The 26197-nt window shown below is 46.5% G+C and overlaps 1 protein-coding gene across 1 annotated transcript; it reads left to right on the top strand.

Moving 5' to 3' along the window:
* Window positions 1-508: 508 nt before the first annotated feature.
* On the top strand, window positions 509-26197 carry Fdft1 (farnesyl-diphosphate farnesyltransferase 1). Its single transcript, XM_060391298.1, has 8 exons — window positions 509-649; window positions 9955-10052; window positions 11169-11352; window positions 14431-14559; window positions 16910-17101; window positions 20941-21117; window positions 22361-22513; window positions 25613-26197. The coding sequence occupies exons 1-8, from the start codon at window positions 551-553 to the stop codon at window positions 25832-25834; spliced, it is 1254 nt and encodes a 417-aa protein (XP_060247281.1). The 5' UTR covers window positions 509-550; the 3' UTR covers window positions 25835-26197.

Below are 26197 nucleotides of genomic sequence, written 5' to 3'. Positions count from 1 at the left end.
CTGAGCCGCCGGCCCCGGTCCCCGCCTCCCTCCCGGTCTGACACCGCTTACGGCGTCTCGAGAGTTAACTGCGGGCCGGGGGCGTGGTCTGCAGGACCAAGCGAACCTCTCCCCGGCGCGCCTGGGCACGCGTGGGTCGCCAAGCCGGCTCTCCGCGCCCCGGAGCCTCCACGCGCGCGCCTCGCTGGCCGCCCGCCCCCGACGAGCAGCCAGCAAACAAAGGCAAGACATTCCGGACACCAATCGCGCTTTCTGGCTTCTTCCCAACCCTCCAATCGGGTTCTAGGGTGTGGCCATCGCGCCAGGCCATTCCGGCCGCCGATTGGCCGGCGTCTTCCTGGTGCGAGCGGCCCTGGCCAATCAACGGCCGTCAGTCCACTCCGCCAGGCCTCGTCTGGCGGCGCGAGCGGCGCGGCCGGTTGAGGAGGGCGGGAGGTAGGCGGGGCGTCGGCGCCGGCCCCGCCTCCTCGCCCTGCCGCCCCGCAGCATCTAGACACCCGTGGGAACCGGAGATCCCGACAGGTGAGCCCGGTGCCCGACGGTCGTCAGGATGGAGTTCGTGAAGTGCCTCGGCCACCCGGAGGAGTTCTACAACCTGCTGCGGTTCCGCATGGGGGGCCGGCGGAAGTTCATACCCAAGATGGACCAGGTAGGCCGAGCATCCCTGCACCCTCGCGGGGCCGTGGCCGCTGCGCGCCCCGGAGGGCCCCGGAGGACGGTCTCAGACGCCCTGGTCTCCTTGGAGGGCGGGATCCCGGCCTGAGTCGCGCACCCCGGCTGGACCCTGTAGCCTTACAGGCCCCGCCCTCCCCTCCACCTGTCTTTAAAGGTTCCTCCAAACCATTGCTTTTCGTGGTGGTTTGGCTGCGCACTTCGTTCTCCTAAGCTTGGGGTTTATTTTTACGCCAGTGGGTGCGTTCCAGAATTGAGATTAGATGGGGAGAACACGCCTGAGATGATTTTTTGTGAACATAACGAGCCCTGTGGGAGTTATCATCCCTGTCTTCTCTGGAGTGGAAACTTAGACCGCTCCCACACTCTAACTTCCAGTTTTCAGACATCACCTCCCCCGTAAGCTTCCTCGCCTTCCTGCAGCCCCTGATTTGTTCCTGGGTGCTTCCTACGGTTTTCGTTGTGCGCACATAATCTCCAAGTTCTTACTAGCTATTGGCTGCTGGAAGGCCAGAACTTGGTTTTTGTTTGTATTTCATCGGACGGTACCCTTTGTTAAATGCGTGCTTTGACGATATTCAAACAAATGTATGCAACTGTTGGCATGGATACACATCCAGTTGCATTAGTGGATTACATCAAAACCTTTAAACATTCCCCTCCACCGGAAACATCAGACACTGTTTTATTTAAAGGTATTCTTGATTGGCGTCCTTTATTATAGCACTTTAATTTTCTTGTAACTCAGAATGTTACTCATTTTTTTTAAGACTTAGCGCTCTCTCACGAGTGCTCTGGGCCATTCAGACGTTCACGGGACGCTTGCGCGGCGATAGGTGCTCTGTTGGGTAAAACGTGTATGGCAATGTAGTTAAGAGCGTAGACAGATAGAGCCCTCAAAGAAATAAACGCAAAGAGTACATTTCAGGGGAGAAGGATGTACAGTTGTGAGAGTCTTGCAAGGGAAGGGACCAAAAGCGAAGAATCTGTTTTCTATGTAACCCAAGTCACTGGGTCTTCTGACAGCTCTAGTGACAGGTAGGTTCATGTCCCCTGGGGAGGCCAGTTCATGCTGCCTTCTGCAGAGTCACTAGTGACTCCATCTTGCCAGGACTCTGATAAAGTGTTGTCAGATTGTTCTGTAGAAATCCGAGGATGACATTCTGACCTGAGAGTTTCCTTACCTGCCCTTCTCTAGCACTGTTTAACTTACAGCAATCCCATAGTCTTGTTTGTATTCAGCTCCTAAAGTCACTTTCAGATGTAAGATTCTATATTTCAGTCTTGTTCCAATTTAAGATTCTCTTATTTGATTCTGGATTTTAATTTTTTTTTTTTTCCAAGACAGGGTCTTACTGTGTAGCCCTGGCTGTCTTGGAACTCACTTTGTAAACCAGGCTAGTCTTGTACTCACAGAGATCCACTTGCCTTTGATTCCGCTGCCTCTGCCTCCTGAGTGCTGGGATTAATGGTTTCCATTACCCCTGGCAATTCTGGATTTTAAGCTGCTTGAAAAAGAGAATCTTCTTTTCATGTGTGTGTCTTTACTGCCTTGAACAAAATAGCCTGTCAAACATGTGAAGATGAAATTAGCGAACAGACCCGCCTTGGGGAAGCTTCTAGCCCTTTAAACCAGGTGACTTTACCTGAGTGTAGCAGAATAGTGAATGTTACAAGGAAATTTACAGGCGTAGGGAGGGAAATCACCGCTTGTTAAGATTTGAGTTTAATCTTTCCAGGGTTGTCCAGAGGAAATAAAGAGGTTTCCATGTCTCTGGCTTTTATGACCAAATATTTGTTTGGCTCAATATTAATAAGATTTCTTTGAGCGCTGACATGTCTACACCTGACCTCACACATGCATGTGACAAGTCATTTTCAGAACGCAGATATGTTAAAAGCCATGTGGAAAGTTACCTGTCAGCTGTGTGCGGAAGGCGTATGGCAAACAAAAAAAGAATTGCATGTTTGGACTTAGGTCCCATTGCCAAGAGATCTTGTTGCACTTTTACAAATCTTCAGAAATCTAAATGCTTCCATCCCGGAGCAGTTGTACATTTGAGCTTTTACGGGGCAAAGTTGCCACAGCTTTTCATTGTTTTGGAACCTAAGATAAAGGTTCACTGTTTGGTCTCCCGACACCTCTGGTGACATAACTCACCACCCCTGCGGGGGGTGGAGGGGGTGCACTTGCTGCCTTCTCTCATTCCATGAAGCTCAGCTTTTAGGAAGTTTTGATCTGAACTTCCACCCTTTGTTCTTCGCTTAGAGCCAAAGGGAGATTAAATCTTTGTTGTGTAATAAGACCTGAAGTATTAAGAAACTCAGTATTCTCTAATACTGATACAAAGCCTGTGATGATGGTGGCGTGCACGCCTTTAATCCCATCATTAGGGAAGGAGTTGAAGATGGATCTCGGAGTTTATGATCAGCCTAGTCCACATACTGAGTTAAGGGCTAGCCATGGATACATACCGAGACCCTGTTTCAGACAACAGACCAAAAAAGTATTCGCTGCAGGTGGGCGTAGTGGCCCACCCCTGTAATCCCAGTACTGGGGGAAACAGAGGCAGGCAGATCTCTGTGAGTTCAAGGCCAGCCTGGTCTACAAGGTGAGTCCAGGACAGCCAAGGCTACACAAAGAAATCCTGTCTCAAAAAACATACTTACATCCTTTCTTTAGTTATTTGTTGTATGATACTCTTTCCAGGCCATGTACCTGGTCCTTCTTTTTCTCTTCTCTTTCTTCGTTTTCTTTCTCTTTTCTTTTCTTTTTTTTTTTTTTTTTTTTTTTTGTTTATTTTTGGGGTTTTTTCAAGACAGGGTTTCTCTGTGTAGTCTTGGCTGTCCTGGATTCACTTTGTAGAACAGGCTGGCCACGAACTCACAGAATTCTGCCTACCTCTGCCTCCCCGAGTGCTGGGATTAAAGGCATGTGCTGCCACCATGCCCTCCTTTTTCTTTAAAGTTTGGTTTCCATAATTGCATGGTACTCAGGCAATTTTGTTCTGGCTACTTCAGAACTTTATGTTTCTTTATTATGCTGTTATTTCTAATTCCCATACCATAAGATGGTGTTAAAATGGTCTCTGGGTGTTCCATTTTTTTGGGACCAGCTCTGTCACTTTGTATTGTAAACTAATCTGGAACTCACTTTGTGGTTCAGGCTGGCTTTGAACTCTGAACCTCCTGAGTGCTGGGATTGTAGGTGTGAGCCTCCCAGCCCAACTAAGACTATATTTTATTACAAAATATTTCATGCAGAAAAATACCTAAAGTATTAACAAACCAGTGTATCTGAGGTTAAATATGTATTCTGTCATATTACTTCGTTCTCTTCGTATATATTTTCATTAAGAAATTAAGTGTTCAGAAACAACTAAAGCAGTAGACTGTCCTGCTCTAGCTCCTATTTTAGATGGGGCCCTGAGTTGTTTCCTAAGGTCCCATAGCTATGGAGTAACCTCTGGGATTTGACTCTTACAGTCTGACTATAGAGCTTGTTCAATCACTATTTAAAAAGATTCATTTTTTTAAGCCAATATTTACTTATTTATTTGTTTGTTTATTTACTTATTTTTACAGTATTTTGCCTGCATGCTGTATGGGTACTGGGAATTGAACTCAGGACCTCTGGAAGAGCAATCAGTGCTCTTAATCGCTGAGCCACCTTTCCAGCCCTCATTTTTAATTTTGTATTGTGTGTCTCTGTGTGTGACAGTGCCTGTGTGGGTTTGTAGAAGTGAGTGCAGAGGCCAGAAAAGCTCGTCAGATGCCTCTGGAGCTGGAGTTATAGGGGTTGTTGCCAGCTGCGTGAGGCAGATGCTGGGAACTGAACCCCAGTCAGTCCTCTGCAAGAGCAATACTTGCTCTTAACTACGGGAGCCATCTCCTCTGCCCCTTCAGAGGTCTCCTCTCTATGTTAATATGCTGTTCATCCTTAGGGTAATGAGCCACAGAAGTATATTAAAGCAGCCTGTTCAGAGCCAGCTAAGAGTAAGTGTGAGTATGTATGTATGTATCTGTGCATGGTGGCACATGATGTTAATCCCAGCACTCTTTTGGAAAGCAGAGGCAGGTGGATTTCTGTGAGTTCTAGGCTAGCCTAGGCTCGTTTGTGAGTTCCAGGTCAGAAGATGCTTCTTATAGCTATTTATTATCTGAGTGTACCACTTAGAGTTTTTTAAATTAAAATTTAAAAAGTGTATTATTGTTATTATTGTGTGTGTGAGTGTGCGCATATGCCACTGCACTCATGTGACAGCCGTAGGACAACTTTGTGGAGTTCCAGGAATTGAACTCAGGTTGCCAGTCTTGTTCAGCAAGCCCCTTACGACGCTTAGACATCTGGCCAGCTTCCCGATTAGCTTTTGCTGAGGACACTCCATCCCAAAGCTTAGGGCTGCAGTTGTAGAGTTTGGCTGTACAACATGGGCTGCGTCCTAATGCCAGTGAGCTACTGAAAGATGGCTGAGTGGTGAGATATGCTGTGTATGCTTCATCCTAGTTTTAGGAAGCCAAAGTTAGCCCTTTAAAGTAACAGCTGTGACTTAGGTCACAGTTGTCTGGGCCAGCTGGGGGGTTCTGGTGAGAACAGCTGGAGCCATTTCTCTGTGGCCTACCAAGCTAACAGGCAGCTTGTGGCTGATGGAGGGGTGACAAGCAGGCTACAGCCCGTGTAGGGGAGACACACATCTCATCAGCCTCCAGGCTTGCCCTGGGACTCATGAACACTGCGAGGGAGCAGACCTCAGTACCTACACTTTTCAGGCTTCGGCCTGAGTCACATCTGTTGCTGTCCAACTGGACCCCAAATGTTGAGAGTCAGGTATGAGGAAGGAGAGAAGGATTTTTTTTCCTCACGGGAAGAGTCACGGATTATCGTGGCCATGGTTACAACTTATTGCAGATCATTCATTCTTTATAATCTGAAGGAGACAAGGAGGATTGTTGCTGCCGTTTCACACACTACAAGCGTTTCCCTCACAGCTCTTTTAAGCGTGTGTCTGGGATGCCTAGCCAGGCCTGGCCACACATGCACCTCCGTGATGCTTTAGAGCTTGGAGGTTTTTCAGCCCAGAAAGCTCAAGGGTTGCATACACCCAGCTATAAGGCCAGAACTGGTGTGTGTAATTTTCAAAAAGCAGCAGTGGCATCTAGGCAGAAGACATGGCTTTTGTCAAGCATGTCTTCCTTTGGGAGAGGAGGTGAGACAAATACCCAGTGTTTCCGGCAGAAATCATTACCAACCTCTTACATAGCTGCAAGAGGTTGGAGTGGCGAGGTCAGGGGAAGGCAGATTTTTAAGGTTATGACCTAGAACTGGGGACTCTTTCTCTTTTTCCTCTATAGAATGAGAGGCTTGGAGACTGAAGGCTTTGGTTTCCTCTGTGAAAGGAAGTGGGTGGCCACGGTAAGGGGCAGAGAAAGTGATGCTTGAGCTATTCCTGAGGAGTTGATGATCAGTGTGCTTCCTGAGTACTTGGAAGGCACCTGTGAGCTCCACCACTCTGCACCCCAAGATGAGAATTGAACCCAAGGCCTGGTAGCCGAATGCTGTCACTGAAATGCATGCTGTGGTACAGGCTATTCCAGAACTGGAGGCAGGAGGCTCCTGTGAGCCCAGGAGTTTAAGACTAGCCTAGATGCCATGGTAAAACCTCAGACAGACAGATAAGATTAATAAGTAGTGGCTGGAGAGATGACTCAGAGGTTAAGAGCTGCTCTTCCAAAGGTTCTGGGTTCAATTACCAGCAACCACATGGTGGATCATAACCTTCTATAATGAGATCTGGTGTCCCCTTCCGGAGTGCATGTGTACATTCAGGCAGAGCACTGTATACATAATAAATAAATCTTTTAAAAAGGATTAATAGGAAGATAGATGATGGATAGATAGATAGTTGAATGTACCTCTAATTAGGAGAAACAACAGGAAGGTTCATTTCCCTTCATCCAGATTTTTTTTTCCTTTTTTTGAATTAGAGTTTCTCTGTGTAGTCTGGCCTAGAACTCACTCTGTAGATCAGGCTGGCCTCAAACTCACAGAGATCCGCCTGCCTCTGCTTCCTGAGTGCTGGGATTACAGGCATGCGGGGCCATTTCCCTTCATTTAGCATTTCTTTCAAAATAATAATTAAACCGAGGGCCATGTATCATAAACAATATTGAGAGCTGATTATTTCTGTAATAAATAAATAAAAAGATAGATGTGGGTTCAGGCCAGACATGGTGGTGCAGGCTTTTAATCTTAAAAAAAAAAAAAAAAAATCAAGTTCAAATAATTTGTCTTTTACTGGTCATATTAGCACATTTAAGTGCATTCCCCCACGTGCAAGCTGGGGCCACAAAATGGAAGGAGCTGGCCTTTTCTGAGGAGATCTGCCTTCTGTCAAGTCTCTTAGTGTTTAACCAAGCATGTTCTTGTCAGTAACTTAAGCTCTATGTTTCTTTATCATCAGTGAGCTAGTACATACAGGTGCGGGCCCCCAGCCACAGCCTGCCAGCTCCAGACTAACGAAAGGGGTTTTATTTCTTTCATTTCTCTTTATGCCAAAAGGCCTTGGGATGTAGCCCAGATGGCCCCTTCACATCTTCACTGTTTACCTCCACCTCCCAAGTCCTGGGTTGGGAGTTTTCCCACCATGCCTGGCTAACTGAAAGGGTTCTGTTTTGTTGTTGTTTCCCTAAGATTCAACATTATTTGGCAGCGGAGTGTGATTTGATAGAGGCTGAGGCTTCATTTGCCCCACTTAGTTTACATATCTGGCTGTGCTGCTTTAAGAATTGTTGCTAGTGAGTCATGGGTCCAAACTCCCGCTCTCAGAGCTGTTCCCACACTTTATGGTTTGTTTTCTAAACACTGAAGTGTATGAACTCTGCTGCCTGTGTGGCATGGACTGTGGCCTGTTATACCTTCCTTAAACATTAAAGGCAATGCTTGTGTCGTGTTTGGGATGCAGCGCCCAATAATCTTCCTGTTCAATCCAATTCGGAGGTTCGTGGGTTCTGAGGCCTGGTTTTCCCATCCTAAGCAAACCTGTCTTATTAACCACAAGGAAGACTGGCTGGGTGGTGCTGGTGGTTGTCAACTGGAGCCTGGAGCCTCTGTCTGGGAGTTCAGCCTCATTAAGGAGGCAGCTTGTACCTTTGCCCTGAATGCCCTTGAGCCCTGTTTTCCCTCACTGGAGAGTTCTGTGTATGTGCTTGGCCTCATCCAGCAGTGAAAAAAAAAAGAAAAAAAAAAAAAAAAGGAAGGCTCTAGGGACAGTAGCAGTGACATACGTTGAGAGAGCAGTCCTGTCCTTAATTGGGACCTGTTGTTCAAGGTGACATACTGAAACCAGAAACAGAAAAGTGATGTGGAGGAAACAGGATGCAAGTCCTGTTGCTTTTCTTCTTGGGGTGCTGGGAGAAGAGTGTTCCCTAAGACTGCTCTTCAAGCCCAGTGCCACTGTCCTTTGCGTTCCTTACAAATCCTGGTGCAGCCCCTAGCCCAGTGGTTCTCAGCCTTCCTAATGCTGTGACCCCAACCATAAAATTACTTCACTGCTGTTACAGAGCTGTAATTTCGCTACTGTTATGAATCGCAATGTAAATGTCTTGTATTTTCTGATGGTTTTAGGTGAGCCCTGTGAAAGGGTCATTGACTCCCAATGGTGCTGTGACCCACAGGTTGAGAACCGCTGCCCTAAACCATTATCCCTAAGGATGAAATCTGTGGGACAGCATGACAGAGAGCTGTGCAGAGCTGCTCACCCTGGGTGTGGTGAGGAGGCCAAGGCAGGAGGCTTGCCATAAGTTCCAGGCCTGCCTGGGTTACGCGAGCAAGACACTGTGTCAAAAGAGAATACTTACTCTTTTTTTTTCTTTCTATGAAATCTTGTCTTTCTACATTTTGAAAGAGTTGGTGAATTGTTTTAAAATATTTTATTAGAAATGGCAATCAAATGAAACACCGGGTTCTATCTCTTTTTTTTTTTTTTTTTTTTTAAAGAAAGCCTTACTCTTTAGACAAAAGGATGTGTATCCATATTAGGAAATGTAGGAACTTTAAATAAAAAAGGGCATACATAGCTCACAGGACACCCCAGGGTCCAAGGTTCTCTGACATTCCAGTGCAACTGTGGACTGCCTACCAGCAGATAGGCAGTATTTCAAAACGATTCCCTCGTTAGAGTGGTGAGATTGTATAGGATTGTGTGCAAGGGGCTGCTCATAAGGGGGTCATATAAAATGCACATACAGCACAACACAAAGTGTAGACAGTCCTTTTAAGGTGTATTTAGTCCTTCCTTGCTTTCCTTTGGAAGACCAGCTCCCTGCACATCTGATACCGTGCTTCTAGGAATTGTAAGGTTTCTGGCAGTCTTAGCAGGAGGGACAGCAAACATTACTACAGCTTTTGTGAAAAACCAGGGTTCTCTTCAGAGAACACGATTGTAGTAGGGTTAAGAAGCCTCAGTCCTGATTATTTACAAGAAATTAATAAGGTGAAGGGGTTATTGCTTTAGGTGGCCAGAGTGGCCTCAGGTTGGTCGCTTTCAACTGAAATTGGGCAGTGCAAAGACGGACACATTGCTGGGTTCGGTGGTCCGTTCGTCCGTGTGTAATCCCAGAAGGTAGAGGCAGAAGGGTTGCACAAGCAAGTTCGAGGCCAGCCTGGTGTACACAGCGATTTCCAAGCCAGCCGGAGCGACACACTAAGATTGACCACAGACACAGGACACTTTAGTTTAGTTGGTAATAGGAGTGGGAGGAGCCTGCACCGATAGTTTTGTTTAGAAAAGACCCTGTCACAGCGACGGAAAGCCAGCGTCTCAGGGCAGCTCCGGGTCCGCACCTCCTTGGCGCCAGCCCGTGGGGGGAAGGGGGATTCGGGCCGCGGGGGCGTGGCCAGAAGCGGCAGGGGGCGTGGCCTGGGCTGCACGTGTGGTGGAGTGAGGCTCGCCCTGTTCTGGCCAGCGCTAGCCCTAGCAGATCCCCGCCCAGCGGTGGGCGCCTCGCAGCTCTGTGGGGCCTATGGAGGAAGGGCTCCTCGCCGCACTCCCCATGGCAGCCGCGGGCAGCACCAAGGCCATGGCCCTGGTCAAGCGCACCTTGGTGTTGAGCCCGGTGGCTGCGCCCAGGACCCCCGGCTCGCCCCAACGGGGCTGCTCCTTGGCCCCCACAGCCTGGTCTTGCAAAGACTGGTCCCGGGCGCGGAACCCGGCTGCCAGCTGCCTGCCGCAGTCTCACTCCTGCTCCACGTCTGCCACCGCCGTGTGTCTCCTCTGCCCACAGGACTCGCTCAGCAGCAGCTTGAAGACCTGCTACAAGTATCTGAATCAGACCAGTCGCAGCTTCGCCGCCGTTATCCAGGCGCTGGATGGGGAAATGCGGTTAGTGGACAGCCCTGCCTGGGGGAGGACCGCTTTTCCAGGGACCTCTGAGTCACTGCAGCCACGTCGACACACCACTTAGAAAGACGGGCTCCCTGTTGTGGCTCAGGCAGGACTGCCTACCCCCTCTGTGCCCATGTGTTTACTTGCAAATGCCCTTCCAGGCACCTGGCCATCTACCAGCCAGCGTCCTTTTAGGCCGGCCCTTTGAGAGAAGGGGGTGGGGCGGCCCTGTTTATTACCTTCTTTTAGTCCTGGCACCTGCACCTGTCAGTGAGCAGGCCCGGCGTTTTTCTTGGCTTCTGTCTGTCGCGTTACATTTCAAGCATGCCGAGTATTCAGAAGTGCCTCTTGTGCACACCGCACACAAGTTTACAGCAGTCGCTGTACCGGTGGCAGCATTCATGCCGAAAAGTTTTCCATCTGCAAAATACTCGTCCCCTCTAAACATTTTCCTTTTGGTCCCTGACGTGCATTGGTTAAACCTAAAGCAGTCTGAGAGTGGTGTAGCACCAGCCTGCTTAGGTTTTCATTTTACTTTGTATATCCGATAGCGTTCATTATTCCCACTTAAGACTGGAAAACAAGTGACAGGCTCAGGACATCACTCCTTAGCCCTGGAGTTACTGACAAGACAGCTTTAGAAGGTGACCTGGCACAAGTTAAATAAGTTATTTGAGTTATTTCAGGTAGGGTCTCACTCAATGGGCCCAGCTGTCATGAGCGTAAGATCTCCCTGCCTTAGCCTCCCCACAGCTAAGATTAGAGGCATGAGGCACTATCCTGCTGTAACTGTTACTTAAAAATAAATATTTTCAAAAAGAGGCTGATGAAATAGTTTATAGGTGAAGGCACTTGCTGCCAAACCAGATGACCTGAGTTCAGTCCCCAGAACCCACATGGCGGAAAGGGAGAACTGATTCCCAGAAGTTGTCCGATGACCTCCCACGTGTGCTCACTCTTGCGCGCGCGCGCGCACACACACACACACACCATACACATTTATACACACTTATACACACGAAGAAGTAAATAAATAAATAAATAAATAAATAAATAAATATGTTTAAAAAATACGTGCTTGTCACCATGTTAATAGCCTCTCCCTTTTCACAGCCATGCAGTGTGTGTGTTTTATCTGGTTCTCCGGGCTCTGGACACTGTGGAGGATGACATGACCATCAGTGTGGAGAAGAAGATCCCCATGCTGCGCAACTTCCACACTTTCCTCTATGAGCCAGAGTGGCGGTTCACGGAGAGCAAGGAGAAGGACCGGCAAGTGCTGGAGGACTTCCCCACGGTACTGGGCCCTCCCCTGGGTACACGTGTTGGTCATTGGCAGTGCCCCTGCACTGAGAGAAAGGCGAAACGAATAGTTGGAGGGCGGCTGAGAGTCCTGAGCCAGACTGTTCTGGTTGGAATCCCAGCTTACTAATGGGTGATGAGGCATTTAGCCCCTCCCTACCTGTTTCCCCTCTGTGTCGTAGAGACAGTGGTGTTGGTGCTCATTGGATGGCATGGCTGTGGTCCTCACTACAGAATGCTGTTGAGAAGTCGCAGGTCTAGTCTTACGGAAGGATGTATTCACATTTTAGGCTTCAGACAGATTGTCCGAAAAATTAAAAGAAAAAAAGTTGGATCTCCAGACTGGCTCACAGGGGCCTATTGACTGCAGTGTAGGCTGCAGTGAGGCTTGGGGGGTTGCTGTGAGCATGGGTTACACCTTTGGGTGGGGCGTGGGCTTCTGCAGCAGCCAAGGGGAGATCCTTGACACTTTGCTGAAATCAGTTGTGAATCAGTGTCCCAATCTATACGAGCAGAACTGCAAGAGTTGGGTAATGTCTTAAGTATAAAGTTCTCAGATCGGTGCCTGGAGCACAGTAAGTGCTACAGGTATTAGCTCTTGAGATGGATTACAGGTAAAGCCCTAAGCTTAAGGGGCCCTAAGCTTAAGTTCATACTGTACATGTGCCTCACTTCCTCCCCTTCTAGAAGTTGCATGTTTAGCGAAGTCACATGGTTTCTGATACCCTAAGAGGGCATTTGAATGTTTTGTGTGTAGTTTGCTAGAGTTTTGGAGAACAGTCCTTATATGACTTTTACAATGAAGGAATCTAGTCTATACATCTGAGTGGGAGGGAGTTGGGTGGATAGAGTCCAGCCTATTTAGAGAAAGGCTGCTTTTAGGCAAAAGCTGTTTGCACTTGCCGAGATCATGTTTTTAGGGCCGAAGTCCAAAATACAGGAAGCCTTTGGTGAGCTGAGAGGCCCTCAGAGCTCTGCCGTAGGGAAGGTACTGGGTGCATTGGTATCTTCCGAGCACCTGGTGGCCAGAGAATGCATTTCCTCCAACCGTGTGGAAATTCACTGGTGAGCCTCTGAGCCCCCCTAACGTAGAGGAAATGCTGTGAAGCGCTTGGTTATACCTTCTTAGTAACAGAAGTGGATTTTGTTTTTGTTTTTGTTTTTCTCTGTGGTACTAGGTATGGGACCCAGGGCCCTAGTCACTGTGTATACTTGTTGAGGCGGGTAGATAGAATGTACTTTTAAAGGGCAGTTTATTAGCTGAACTGATAAACTTTTTTTTCCCACTTATGGACCTCCATTTTCATGTATTTTTGTTCTGAGAGTAAGCCAAGTGAACTCTATTTACTTGCTGCACATCTGTGCCCAAAGAACCCATGATCCTGATGCCCCGTGTTTGTCTGCCTTAGACTTACACCATGTGTGCTGTACCTTAAAACACCTGTAAACAAACTATATTTTTACATATAAGGAAACTGAGGTATGTCAAAACTAAAGTCCCTTGCCTAAATGGGGAATCAGGATTGGAGCCCAGGGTGCCTAACCCCAGGAAACCCATGCTGACTAGGGCATCTCTATTGCTACCTCTTTAAAGATTGGAAGCTGGGTGAGGTGGGACAGTGGAGGCAGGAGGATTAGGAGTTCAAAGCTAGCCTCAGCTAACTAGTGAGTTTGAGGCCAGGATATAGGTGAACTTGTCTGAAAAGGTTAACACAACCAGGCATGTTGACATGCATGGTAGAAGCGAAGGCAGGAGGACCAAGAACTTAAGTCAGTTCTGAATATCATAATGAAAGCCTGCCTTAAAAGGGGAGTAAAGTGGGAGGCAAGAAGGGGGCAGAGTGTCAGAACAACAAAATAGCTAAATAGCTAGTATTTTTATTATAGCCTGCCCAAGGCTGTAAGCAAAGGAGTTTGTTTTGAAAGTTAATGGAAGTGCCCTAATCCCCTTGCCCTGTTTGGGATTGTGGTTTATGCAGTCACACAGCAGAGCCTGGAGAAAAATGCAGACCTTCCCTCAGGGATCCAGGAAGACAGAATTCTTCCTTATTTTACTGGGTGTTTTTTGTTTTCATTTGCTTGAATTACATCGTAAATTCCAAAAAGCTGCTGAAGATGGTGGGGTGCTGTTTTGGGGTGTTTGTTTTTCTGCCCTCATTGGGCTGCCCCCTTAACAAGCAGAAATGCTGTAGCCACAGAGCAGAGTTGCAAAGAGCAGAGTCCTAGGGAGGCGCAAGTAGATGGCTTCAGCCCACGTGTAAGGAGTTGCCCTTTGGTTCTGACTTGGATCAGCTATCCTAGAAAGAAGAGAGTTCTAGAAAGAATATACTGACTTTTATGTAATCTGAGGAGAGAGGAGTTAAGAGTTAGTGTCCCTCAGAGATGATTTGGTGGCTCTCTGACCAGCTGGTGTGCCCTTGGACCTTCCTGAGGAGGGTTTCTAGCTTCTCTGACACAGTGCCCTCACGTGAGGTCTTGACTCACAGTTGCCTGTTCACAGCTGTTGAGTGTTTCATGTTAACAGCTCAGCTGTTCCTTTATGAACTTTCATGGAGGGCCAGGTTGTGGTGGCACACACCTAAGAGAGCCTGAGGCAGGAGGATAGTGAGTTAGCTGTCAGCTAGGGCAATATAGTGAGACTTTGCCTCAAAAATAAAAACAGAAATTTCATTGTGTTTATGTTGTATGTTGATAACTTTTAAGTGCTTTTTTTGAGCTTAAGGTATTTGTGTAGTACCAATACATTTCCAGAACAGTCAGCATTACATTTCTGTATGGAGCTTGGGTTTACAGGGAAGACAGCACTGAGCAGCGGACATACTGAGTTAAGCTGAGCCCTTGCGTAATTTAAAGACATGGCCTTGGAGTGAGGAAAACACTGGTTTCACGACATCATTGGGGAATCTGACCAATGAAGGGAAGCAGCTGTCCTATCACCAGCTTGTGACTGGACAGCATTGTAAACTTCTGTTTGGTACCATGAAGTGTGTAATCTGATGTTTTGTTTTGTCTTTTTTTTTTGTTGTTGTTGTTTGTTTGTTTTTTGTATGTGTGTGTGTGTTCTCCATTTCAGATCTCCCTAGAGTTTAGAAATTTGGCTGAGAAATACCAAACAGTGATTGCTGACATCTGCCAGAAAATGGGATGTGGGATGGCAGAATTTGTGAACAAGAATGTGACCTCCAAACAGGACTGGGACAAGGTCAGTGTCTGTAAACAGGGTCAATGTCTGCTAAATTAGACAGCCAGCTGACCCCATGGTAAAGCTCAGAACATAGCCTCCAGAAGTGGGTTTTCTGGTTTACCCAGCATCTGTTGAAGCTGATTGTGTTCTTATCCCCCCTTAGCTTAAAGTGAATGCTCTGTGGTGGCAGTGCATGCCCTACAGGGCTTACTGTTGCAAAGTAAATTGTGAGATTGTCCTCAAGTTGCTGTGAAATTTTAGGTTAGGCCAAATAATTTCCTGTAATACACATAGCAGTGCTTTTCAAATTTTAAAAACAGTGCTTTGTTGTTGTTATTTTCTTTTCCATTGTGGAATATTGTGGAATTTTATTGTGGAATAAAGCGTATGTACACGCTTTACTGTGTGAGTCACCAGAGGAGTTATTTCTTCTTTAATTTTTGGATTAGCTCAGCAGTAGCGTTCTTGCCCAGTGTGCCCAAACCCTGGGCTTAATTCCCAGTGTTGCCAAAAGAGAAAAAGGAAAAAGAAATATAAAGGATGCATTAAATATATCCAAGGTTTTCATGCCTTCTTTCTCAAATGTCTGGGAAGTTTAGTTATATCTAGAAATGTCATTCTTGCTCTTCTCACTGTAATATGTCGAGAGAGAGAGAGAGAGCGCCAACAGAAAAGGGAAGTCCCAGCCTAAGGCTCATTTATAACTTGCACTAATCCATTTATGAGGATGGAGCTTTCATGGCCTCCATCCTCCCACAAGGCATCTCCACCTTAGCACTATTGCCCAGGAGACTTCCATCTGCTTTTAGAGCAACATGGAAACTAGAGCAACTGCTGACGAATGGAGAACTCAGTTATCCCTGTCGTCATGGTGCCTCATCCTCCTGTGAGCATGGTGCATCTTCCTGAGGAGAGTTGGAAAAGAGGGGATGAAGCAAACACAATAATAGCTTGTCTGGCCAGAGTGTCTTCCTTTCCAGCAGTGTGGGATACAGGCTAGGCTAGGAGTTGGTAGGCTACGAGAGATTGCCCATCTGGACAAAGGAACCAATTGCTCACTTAAATACCTAGAGAATTTATGTGTTTGTATTTCTTTTAGTACTTAGGTTCAGATTTTGAAATAGTGACATATTCATTGAGTCAGTGTAGGTCCAGGTGATGTAGTCAGACCCTGGTCTCTGACCTCAGCACTGAACAAACTTGGCCAGGCTTGGTGGCACATGCCTTTAACCCATGCACTCATGTGCATTCGAGGCTAGCCTGGTCTACATAACAGGTTCCAGGATAGTAAGAGACTACAGTGAGACTCTTACAAACAAAAACAAAAACTTCAAACTTAGGGGAATGTCTTTGAACTGCTGCTTATCCTGTCTAATAAATGTGTAATTGGTGCTAGGCCAGCTTCTAAATTTTAACATAAAGTTAAAAATTCTGGCCAACTCTAGGCATGGCTCATTCAATACTAACCCCTTTTCATCTGCACAGAGCTGTTTAGGAAACATCATAATTATTGAAGGAAGTTCTAATCAGATATAATTGAATGTTTTATGAATTATTTTCCCTTCAGCTTTGAAGGCAGATGAATTATGGGTCTCTGTCCTAAAAGTGTTTCTGCCTAAGAACTATTATCTTGAAATTCACTTTTCTTAGCACTGTAGATGGAGGATTGTTTTTCAATATCTGGTCTATAGGTTTCTTGTGGCAATCAACAACTTACCCCTTTTGGGTGGTTGGGGAGCAGGGTGCCGTCATAAGAAAGAATTTGTTGGCAGTTAAACATTAATTACATTTGCCAAAAATCTTGCTGAGATCTTTTTAGAAATGTTGGTGAGGCTGGATGCATAGTTCGAATATTTTTTTTTTTAACCATCTATAATTGCGTACCCCTATAACCCCAGCTACTCTGGATGCTGAGGTGGAAGGATGACAAAGCCACAAGGTTGAGGCCTGCTTGGTCTACAGAATATGGCAGAAGTAGAGTGAGTAAGATCGGCCTTTGAGAAAAGCAAAGCAAAGCTCTGCAGTTCAAACCCTAATACAAAAAGAAAAGAAAGAAATAAAATAAACACCTTCGGGTCATGGGCTTTGCAGATGAGTGATTATAGGCAAGGTAACTGACCACAGTGCTGCTCAGTTTTGTCCTCTGTGCAATGGAGGTGAAAACCGTAGGTCCTATGGGTGTTGGCCTGCAGTGCTCACAGGGTGTCAGGAATACAGTGTAGCTACATCTTGCTTGTATACTTGTGTTTTAATCAAAAGGAGAACTGAGACATTCTGCTTTAGACTTGCTATTTTGTAGCTAATGATGCCTGGCAAGGTCATTTCTGTGTCATTATTAAAGTAAAGTACTTTACACAATCTTTTGCAGTATTGTCACTACGTTGCTGGGCTGGTGGGAATTGGCCTTTCTCGTCTGTTCTCCGCCTCAGAGTTTGAAGACCCCTTAGTTGGTAAAGACACAGAGTGCGCCAACTCGATGGGTCTGTTCCTGCAGAAAACAAACATCATTCGTGATTATCTGGAAGACCAACAAGAAGGAAGAGAGTTTTGGCCTCAAGAGGTAACTGATGTAGAGTACTTGGGGGAAAATGATTTTAGACTGAAAAATGTTGCAAGTGACTATCAAACTACCCTAGGGAACATCAGAATGGATAGAATACATTAGGTCATTTCCTTTGGGTAGACCAGCTGCATCCAGGGAATGGCGTGGACGCATTTCTCTCTCTGGACAGACTTCCTCCAAACCAAAGAAAAATCTCCTCTTGCTTTTCATAAAGTGTTCTCCTAAAGCCAAGTGCTCATACCTTTAATCCTAGCACTTGGGAGACAGAGGCAGGCAGATCTCTGTGAATTTGAGGCCATCCTGGACTACAGAGTGAGTTCAGGACAGCCAGGGCTACACAGAGAAACCCTATCTTGAAAAACTAAAAAAAAAAAAAAAAAAAAAAAAAAATCACAGTGAGGAAAATGCATTTGCAATGTATATAACAGATGCAAAATTTACATTCCAATATAAAAGGAACTTTTAAAGTTTTAGGGTTTCCCCAGACTAGCCTTGAACTCAAGACTTTCCAGCCTCGGCCTTGGGAGTGCTGACATAGTAAGAAAGAGACCAGCCATCTGAGAGACTAGGGTGTGCACACTTCCCAGGCTGCTTGGGCAGGCGGTCTTGAGAAAGGCTCCTGCCTGGCTCTCTCCTGCAATCACGCCTCTGTGGTGGAGAGTGGTAAGGGCCTTATCTGATGACCTCCAGGCATCCCTGGCTACCCAGGACGGGGTGGGGGTCCGACTGTCCCAACCCACAGTCTCACAGACACAGCCTGAATCACAGCCTGTGACTCGTGAGTACCGGTTCCTCAGCTGCAGAGTGCGATGGAAGCGCTCACCTGCACTGCAGGCTAGAGGGGTGACAGAAATGAGCCAAATGTCCAGTCCGAGGTGTCAGTCAGCGTCAGCTCGTGACTGGGCAAGACCGTGGAGCGCTGTGCTGCTGGCAAGCCTGTTTACGACAACATTCTGTGTAAAGGTGAAGTTTCTCAGTGCTTCAAATGTCTAGTCACAGAGTAAGGCTCACGGCACTGTGGCGTCACCTCCAGGTTATGTCCCCGTGGAAAAACCAAAATGCAGAAACTGCTGTGCTGCTACTTAAATGGAAGGCTCTTCTCCGCTGTTTCCTGTGACCATGCTGTGGGTTTAGGGAGACAGCTCAGAGGCATGGTGCTTTCATTCATGCATGAGGCTGCGGTTTAGATCCCTAGCACCATCTGTGGGCTGGCAGTAAGCAAATGCAAGAAAGGAGAGAAGAGTAATCCTGTTACGAAACAATTTCATAGCAGAGCTGGGTCTGGTGACACCTTCTTATAATCCCAGAACCCTCACAGTTGATGCTGGAAAATCTTTAGTTTAAGGCTAGCCTGTGTAAACACTCAAAAAAATTATATTGAAATGCTGAAATTGGGCAGGGAGTAGGGATATGCTTCAGAGGTTGAGTGCTTGGCTAGTACATGTAAGAGTCTGATTTGATACCTGGTACTGCAAAAAGCAAACAGAAACTCCTGAAATTCTTACATAAGCCTGGCAGCATGAAGCTGCTAGTTGCCTGTGCTCATGCCATTAACCATGCATTATTATTTGATTCATAAGGAGAATATGTACTCAGTGCTTGTTTTCTGGCACAAACCTCCCCAAACCGTTGGTAGCTTTTATTTTACATTTTGAGCAAGATCTCACCATGTAGCCCAGGCTGACCTAAACTCACCCTCATCCTGCCTTGGCCTCCTCATGCTAAGATCGGAATCTTTTGAGGCCTAAAGATGTTCTGCAAACAGATGTCTAATGGCTGTGGGCTCCTAACAATCTGTGAGTAGAGGATTGGGGGCTCTCAGTGTACCCACTGTGCCTGAGATGGATTCTTCCAAGGAAAATTAATGTGACCAAAAGGGAGAGAGGGGTGCCAAAGATGACCAAAGGGCTGGTGATAGGATCGACCACCACCGCCCATCGATGTAATTTACACTGTCTCCATGGTGAAGCCTCCATCAAAACTCCAGATGGCTAGAGATTCGGCTTTAATAGCTGAATACGTGGAGGTGCACACTGGAGAGGGCGGGGAACCTCTGCACCCTTCTCCCACAGCTCACTCTGTGCATCTCTGGCCTGTTGTCTGCATCCTTCATGATGAACACTGAATAGGCAACAGCTTGGGCCTTGCAGTGGACATCTATCTGAGCTAGGGAACATCCTTACAGACTGAGCCTCAATCTCTTGGGTGTGACGTAGGCTCCAAGGACAGAGTGTCAAGAGGTCCATAGAAGCTGCTATTTTCCTAGGAGGCACAGCTTAGGCAAATAACATAGATCAATAGTAAAGTACTTTTGCCAGACCTACCATGTGCTAAAAAAAGCAGGGTGAATGAACATCATGGGATTTAGTCAGAGAAAGGAAAAGTCGAGAAGTCTTCCAGGGCCCAGCACACCCTTTCCTTCAATAAGTAAAAACTAGGGAGACCTTCTCAGTGATGTCCAGCGAATGCTGGGTGTGGATCTTATTTAGAGTCAAACTATGTGAGGAGGAAGGTAAATTTCAAGACTGTATTAAGTATTAATTATTCACGACCTGATATTTTATATGTACAAGAAAGGTTCCAGGCAGGGAATGTAGCTCAGTGGTAGAACACTTGCCTAGCATGTATGAGGCCCTAAGTTCAATGTCCTTTTGGAAATCATAATGTAAGGATAAAAATGATAAGTCTAGCTTTACTTTAAATAGTCCACTAGTTAGATGTAGATAGAACAGATTTGTCATACATCAGTAACTGTTGAAGTGGGTTGATACACACATTCATTCAGTAAGGTTTTTGTTGTTGTTTTTAATGGGTTCCACAAAACAATCTAGTCTAGATTTGTGCACATACTAAGACTATATAACATGGTACTGGAGCAGTGGCTCAACGGTTGTTACGAGCACCTGATCCTTTCTCACTGGACCTGAGTTTGGTTCCTAGCACCTACACACAGATATATATGTGTATATATATATATATATATATACATATATATATATATATGATCTTTAATAAACAGTCATGTTTCCTAATTTTAAAAAAATCATGAAACTAGGCAAGGTAGGGTGGCCATATACCTATAACTTCAGCATTCTAGAACCTGGGACTGAAGACTGGAGGTTTGAGGCTGCTTAGGAGATTCTGGTTCCAAAAAACAACAACCACCAAAACAAGAACCCCCATGCCCCAGAAAACAAACCATTAAACTCCTCACACTTTGGAAGTGAGGGGTCCGAGAGTCCTGTTCTGAGTTCAGGTTAACATGCCCTGGAGAGGTGATGGCCCTCCACGCACAGCTGTTCATTTCCCCACACGTTCTTGCACAACAGCGTTCTTAGCAAAACTGACCGTCTTGGATTTTGAGCGGTCTGCTTGTGGTGCCAGAGTTGATTTGTTTGTAGCTGGGGGCGTTCAGTGATGTGCTCACACCCTCCTGGCTAGTAGGAGGCCCCTGTAGGAGGAGGTCATTATGATATTGCTTGGTGCGTGCCGCTGCCGCATTGATTATCTGTAAGGGCACCTTCTCTCGAGTGCCGCCTCGACTCTTTTGTTGTTGTTGTTGGACTTTGTTGCTGTAGATGACCGTTAGCTGAAGCCTGAAGCAGCTGGGTCTCAGCAGTGAAAAAATGCTTGCACTCTACATAGCTCAGCTCTCATTCATGTCTTGTCAGTTTTTGGTTCTGAGGATGGAACCCAGGCCCCGCTCAGGCTAAGCTTCCATGCACTGAGCCGGGTCTACACTGAGCCCCCTCCGGGCCACAAGTGAATTGCATAACACGTGTAAACTCTCCACCTGTTCGCCCCTTGACTTGTTCTGTGCTCTCCTGACCGGCTAGGTGTGGGGCAGGTATGTTAAGAAGCTGGAAGACTTCGCTAAGCCAGAGAACATAGATGTGGCCGTGCAGTGCCTGAACGAACTCATAACCAACACCCTGCAGCACATCCCCCACGTCATCACCTACCTGTCCAGGCTCCGGAACCAAAGTGTGTTTAACTTCTGTGCTATTCCACAGGTACGGAGTGGGGTGCGAAAGGGGCGGGGTGCTTGGGCCGGAGAGAGTACAGCTTCTGTCTTGCGCTGTTGTGTTTCTTCAGGGTCATGATTTCTTAAGAAAGTTACTCTGGTGTTAATCACTGCATGACTCAGGAGTAGGCCGTGAGTCACCACATTTGGGAACAAGGTTAACTGTCCAGAACCTTCCTTCTGGGTGTACCCTTCTTCCACCACATATTCTAAACTAGCTAAATTATTATGCCAGTAAAGCCTGGGCTTCAGCCTCGATGACCAGCATGCTGGTTAACCTGGGCAAGGCTGTTACCATGAGACATGGCTCAGCAGGTGAGGACTCTTGCCACTAAGTGACCTCCTGAGTTAGATTCCTGGTGTCCCACATTGCCTACACACATGAAATGAGTAAGTAAATGTAACGATGTCTTCACTAAACCTCAGTATTTTAATCCTCTTTTTGTATTCAAGAGAGCAATGTCTGGGCCTAGCCGCTATATATTCTTACACTTATTAATTTCCTTTCCCAGTTATTTCTGTAATTAACTCAGAAAAGTGGGTTGATCTTGTTGTACTGACAGCTCTGACTGGTGCTCAGCTAACTCTGTATAGCTATCCCAGACTTCCATCAGCCCAAGAATCATTTACCTTTAAGCACAGGAAGACATTATCCCCTTCCACTGTTTTCATGTCACACAATTTTTAATATCTAATGATTATATTCATAAGAGGATAAACTAGAAAATTATTTCCAGATATTATTTTGAAATATATTTCCATTCTACTAACTTCACTGCTTTACTGTGAAAAATTTTGAATTTACTTGTATTTGTAAAATGAAATCTTTGTAGCTAAAGGATTGTGTGTTTTTTTGTTTTGTTTTGTTTTGTTTTTTGAGACAAGGTTTCTCTGTGTAGCCCTGGCTGTTCTGGAAGTAGCTCTGTAGACCAGGATGGCCTCAAACTCACAGAGAGCTGCCTGTCTCCACCTCTGCCTCCTACATGCTGGGATTAAAGGCATGCGCCACCACAGCCTGGCAAATGACAATAATTTCTCCTTGTTGTTGAGTAACGGGGAGCTGGAAAGGTAGACCCTACTGGCCAGCTCGCTGGGTACCGCTGCTTAGCTGGTACACATTAGCTCTTCAGCACTTGTGCGGTCTACAGAAAGGCTTTGCTACTGTGAGTGCATGCAGCGCCTTTGTTCCATCTTCATGAACTGAGATTGCCCCCCTCTCCTATTGCCTGTAGGTAATGGCCATCGCTACACTGGCTGCCTGTTACAATAATCAGCAGGTATTCAAAGGGGTAGTGAAGATTCGGAAGGGGCAAGCAGTTACCCTCATGATGGATGCCACCAACATGCCAGCCGTCAAAGCTATCATATACCAGTATATAGAAGAGGTGGGTCTTTAATTTTCTGGTACTTACAGCTGCTTTTATGCGTTAAATCATGTCATGGTTTAACCAGACCACGTTTGGATAGGAGTCCTCGCCACTCAGTGTTACAGCCTAGAGAGAGCACTTGGTATCCCTTATTAGAAAATACACACAGAGCCCTGCAGGACCCAAGAGATGGCACAGAAGAAACACGCCTGTGTGCTGAGGCCTCTAGGAGGAACAGTGTCTCCCGAGCTGTGAGATGATGCTGGAGGCCCGTCAGGCTTGTTTGAGGGGTGAAGGATGTGACGTGGAGCCTTTTGGAAGTTAGTGCAGCGTATGGCTGAGTGACCTCATATGCCAGATGCTCTGTCCTGACAGTATGTTCTATCCTATCCCAGACCTCGCTTGAAAAACTCCAGGAAGACTATTAAGTTACAATTAATTCTTAGGTGTTTTTTGTTTTGTTTTCTTGAAACTCTTATTTTCAGATGCCAAAACCTTCCCAAGCTGTGTCCGAAAGCATGTGGGGGGTGACTGGAGTATCGTGTCTGCTCAGGCTGGTCTTGTGCTCACTGTAACCCTCCCTCCTCAACCCCCCCAAGTGCTGGCGTTACAGGCCTATTTTGGAAATTACCTGGCTTACTGATCACTAATTTTAGACAATCATTTTTTAAAACCTTCATGAGCTGGGCTGGAAGAGATGGCTCAGTAGTCAAGAGCACAGACTGCTGTTACAAGTTCGATTCCCAGCACCCACATGGCAGCTCACAACTGTCTGTAACTCCAGGATCTAATACCCTCACACAGACATACAGACAAAATACCAGAAAAAGCAAATTTATAAAACCTTCATGAGCACTAAAGTTCATATTTTATTTTGTGTCTTTCTTGATTATTAGAATTAAGTACTGCTGGTGGTTGAGTTTGAGGGCAGAGCTGTCACAATTGTTTCTGTAAATGCCGCTGGCCTAACTTGGCTGCTGTGTTCCCTCCTTGTCTGGCTGATTTTGCAACTTCAGGGCAGAGTTTAGTAGTTACAACAGAGTAGCCCAGACAGCTAAAAATAGCTTTGGGCCCTTTAAAAGAGAACTTGCTAACCTCTGATCCAGGGTTTCTGATTTTCTTTTAAGTTACTCCAGTGAAATGCAAGGTAAAGGATGTATTAATATTTAAGTTGATTTGATGCAGAAAAATTTCAAAATTGTAAAGTCCAAATAGTAAAATCTGAGCTCTAATGTCAGCTTTATGGAAAATTTTCCAATGATGTTTTATAATGAAGGCTTTCGGCCTGGAAATAGAAGTCAGCTGCTAGAGTGACTTCCATGCACAAAGCCCTTGGTTTGATCCCAGTATCCGCCATATAAACCAGTCATGGTGGAACGTGGCTATGATCCCAGCTTGGGGAAATGGAGGCTGGAGGATCAGGAGTTCAAGGTCATCCTCACCTGTATGGCAGGTTTGAGGCCACCCTGAATTCTGTGAGACTCAAAATCAGTCGGTCAAGATTAGATGAGGTCTACAGGTAGGCTGACCTGCTGGCGTTTAGATAGCAGCTAGAGCCGATCCTGATCTCACAGATCAGTTGTGCCCTTGTAGGAGAGGAGGATGTATCTCTTCCACAGTGTCTTTCTCCTCAGTTGTACTAAGAATGTACCAGGAGGAGGCTTCCTAGAGGCCACTAAAGCCTACAGAGAGGTGCAATGGAGGCTCATGTCCTCCTGAGCAGTAGACAGACTGCTCAGCAGTAGCTAGAGCAGCCTAACTCAGAGCAGCCTGCATACCTGTCAGCCAGGAACTCTACCTGCTATTGTGGGATAGAAGTAATGTGTGGGTAAACACCTGGAAACTTCATCCTCTATTCTGCCAAACTGAATTCCTTGGCAAGGGCCATTGTTTTCATGTTCCTGTGCTTTTTTTTTTTAGGCTCTTAGGGCCTCCTTAACTATACAGATTAGCACCTGAGTGTGTATAGCCCAGAAAGGGAAGAAATAATTTGGTGGCTTTTCTGATGATAAACCATCCCACCCCCGATCATTTGATGCAGTGGCTCTTTTCTCCTTGGAGTCTTTGCTTTCTTGTATTCAGTAATACTTTCTCCTGTTTAACCTCTCCTCTTCCTGCTCCTGAGCCTTTCTCCCTATTCTTAGTCTTTAGATGTTGGATTGCTTTGCTTCCATCTTCATTTTCCAATCCCTTAGATTGTTTCATGGATATTACCCAGCTAATGCCTCAGCCGTGAACTCTAGTTGTTAACAACATTGCCATCTACCTTAATCATGGAAGCCCTGGGACATCCTAAGAGCCCACGCATACCTAGACTGGCCTGTCTGTGCTTTTGTAACTGCACTACACTCTGACCCAGTAATGTAGGACTTCATTTTACAGAAGAAGGGAGAACATGTGAAGGGTGAGTGCAGGAGAAAGAGGTGGCAGTAGCATTGCGTGTGTGAAGAGGGAGGTACCCAGTTGCCTTCGCATTGGAGAGAATATGGCCCAAGTTGCCTCACGTCCACAGCAAAGAGCTCAGATAATCTGCATCTAAGAGGGGAGGAGGGCACAAGGGTTATCGGGATCAGGTTGTAGAGGTCTGTTGACCGTGTGAACAGGTGAGTGGATTTGGGGCTCAGATGTGAGTCACTAAGGGCATGGACGTAGAAGGAGTAGCGGGACTCTGCAGATGTGGACCGTCATGGAAGGAACAGCGCTGAAGAGGTCCTGGCAGGACGGCTTGGTGGTCTCTGTTGTTTGAGCTACCTTTGCCCAGTTGTTGGGATTGGAGTTTCTTCATCCAACACAAGCCTTTGGTCAGAGGTGTAACCAAATCATGCCACCATGCACTGGGCACCTACGCATGCCCGCCACTGTGAGGCGTCCGGATCTGGTGCAGCAGCTGCTCTGCAGGCACTTAGTGGCTCCTTGGTGAGCTTTGTACATTGCACTGCACCACGTGCTTCCTTGCTCAACAGGCCTAGGTGGCGCTTCTGCCTTATCACAGCATAGCAAGTGACTCCTGCTCTCAGAACCTGTTTTATGACATGGCATAAAGCGCCTACCTGTTGAGAATGTCTGACATCATGTGCTCGGGACAGTGCTAAGTAGCTTTTCTTCTCTCCTTAACAGATTTATCACCGGATCCCCAACTCAGACCCGTCATCCAGCGAAACCAAGCAGATCATCTCCACCATCAGGACACAGAACCTTCCCAACTGCCAGCTCATCTCCCGAAGCCACTACTCGCCCATTTACCTGTCGTTTGTCATGCTTTTGGCTGCCCTGAGCTGGCAGTACCTGAGCACCCTGTCCCAGGTCACAGAAGACTATGTCCAGACAGGAGAACACTGATTTTGTTTGGCCGGAAGCCGAAGTTCAAGTGAAATGGGTTTTCCTTTTCCTCCAGCTGGATTTTGACTTCCCTTCCATTTTCCCTCCTTTAACCTCTCGGAGAACTGTGAACTGTGTGTGGGACCTTTAGGAACTGTCCAGAGGAAAGGACACCTTGCCCTCAGCAGCCTGGTGCTTGCTGAGGAGTGTGGTCCCCTCTGCCTTTTGTAGCCATTGGCAGCATGCTGACTGCTGCACTTTAGAAGGGGGAGCCACACGTGATGGTCACAAGATCCTAGTGAACCTGGCCAGAGCGCTGATTGGATTTATTTAATTTGAAACAGCCTTTGAATAGCCATCATAATAGAAAATGAAGTGACTTTT

Source organism: Meriones unguiculatus, chromosome 9 (assembly GCF_030254825.1).
Source record: "Meriones unguiculatus strain TT.TT164.6M chromosome 9, Bangor_MerUng_6.1, whole genome shotgun sequence".
In the NCBI taxonomy this organism is placed as follows: domain Eukaryota; kingdom Metazoa; phylum Chordata; class Mammalia; order Rodentia; family Muridae; genus Meriones; species Meriones unguiculatus.
Note: the sequence above shows the minus strand (reverse complement) of the source record. Positions and strands in the feature narration are given on the sequence as shown.

What these genes read in the sequence shown, in the direction of transcription:
- Fdft1 (XM_060391298.1), top strand. Translation starts at nt 551, where the DNA reads ATGGAGTTCGTGAAGTGCCTCGGCCACCCGGAGGAGTTCTACAACCTG. An exon ending in GAGAGTTTTGGCCTCAAGAG is followed by an intron (nt 17,102 to 20,940) that starts GTAACTGATGTA and finishes CTGACCGGCTAG; the next exon opens with GTGTGGGGCAGGTATGTTAA. An exon ending in ACTTCTGTGCTATTCCACAG is followed by an intron (nt 21,118 to 22,360) that starts GTACGGAGTGGG and finishes TATTGCCTGTAG; the next exon opens with GTAATGGCCATCGCTACACT.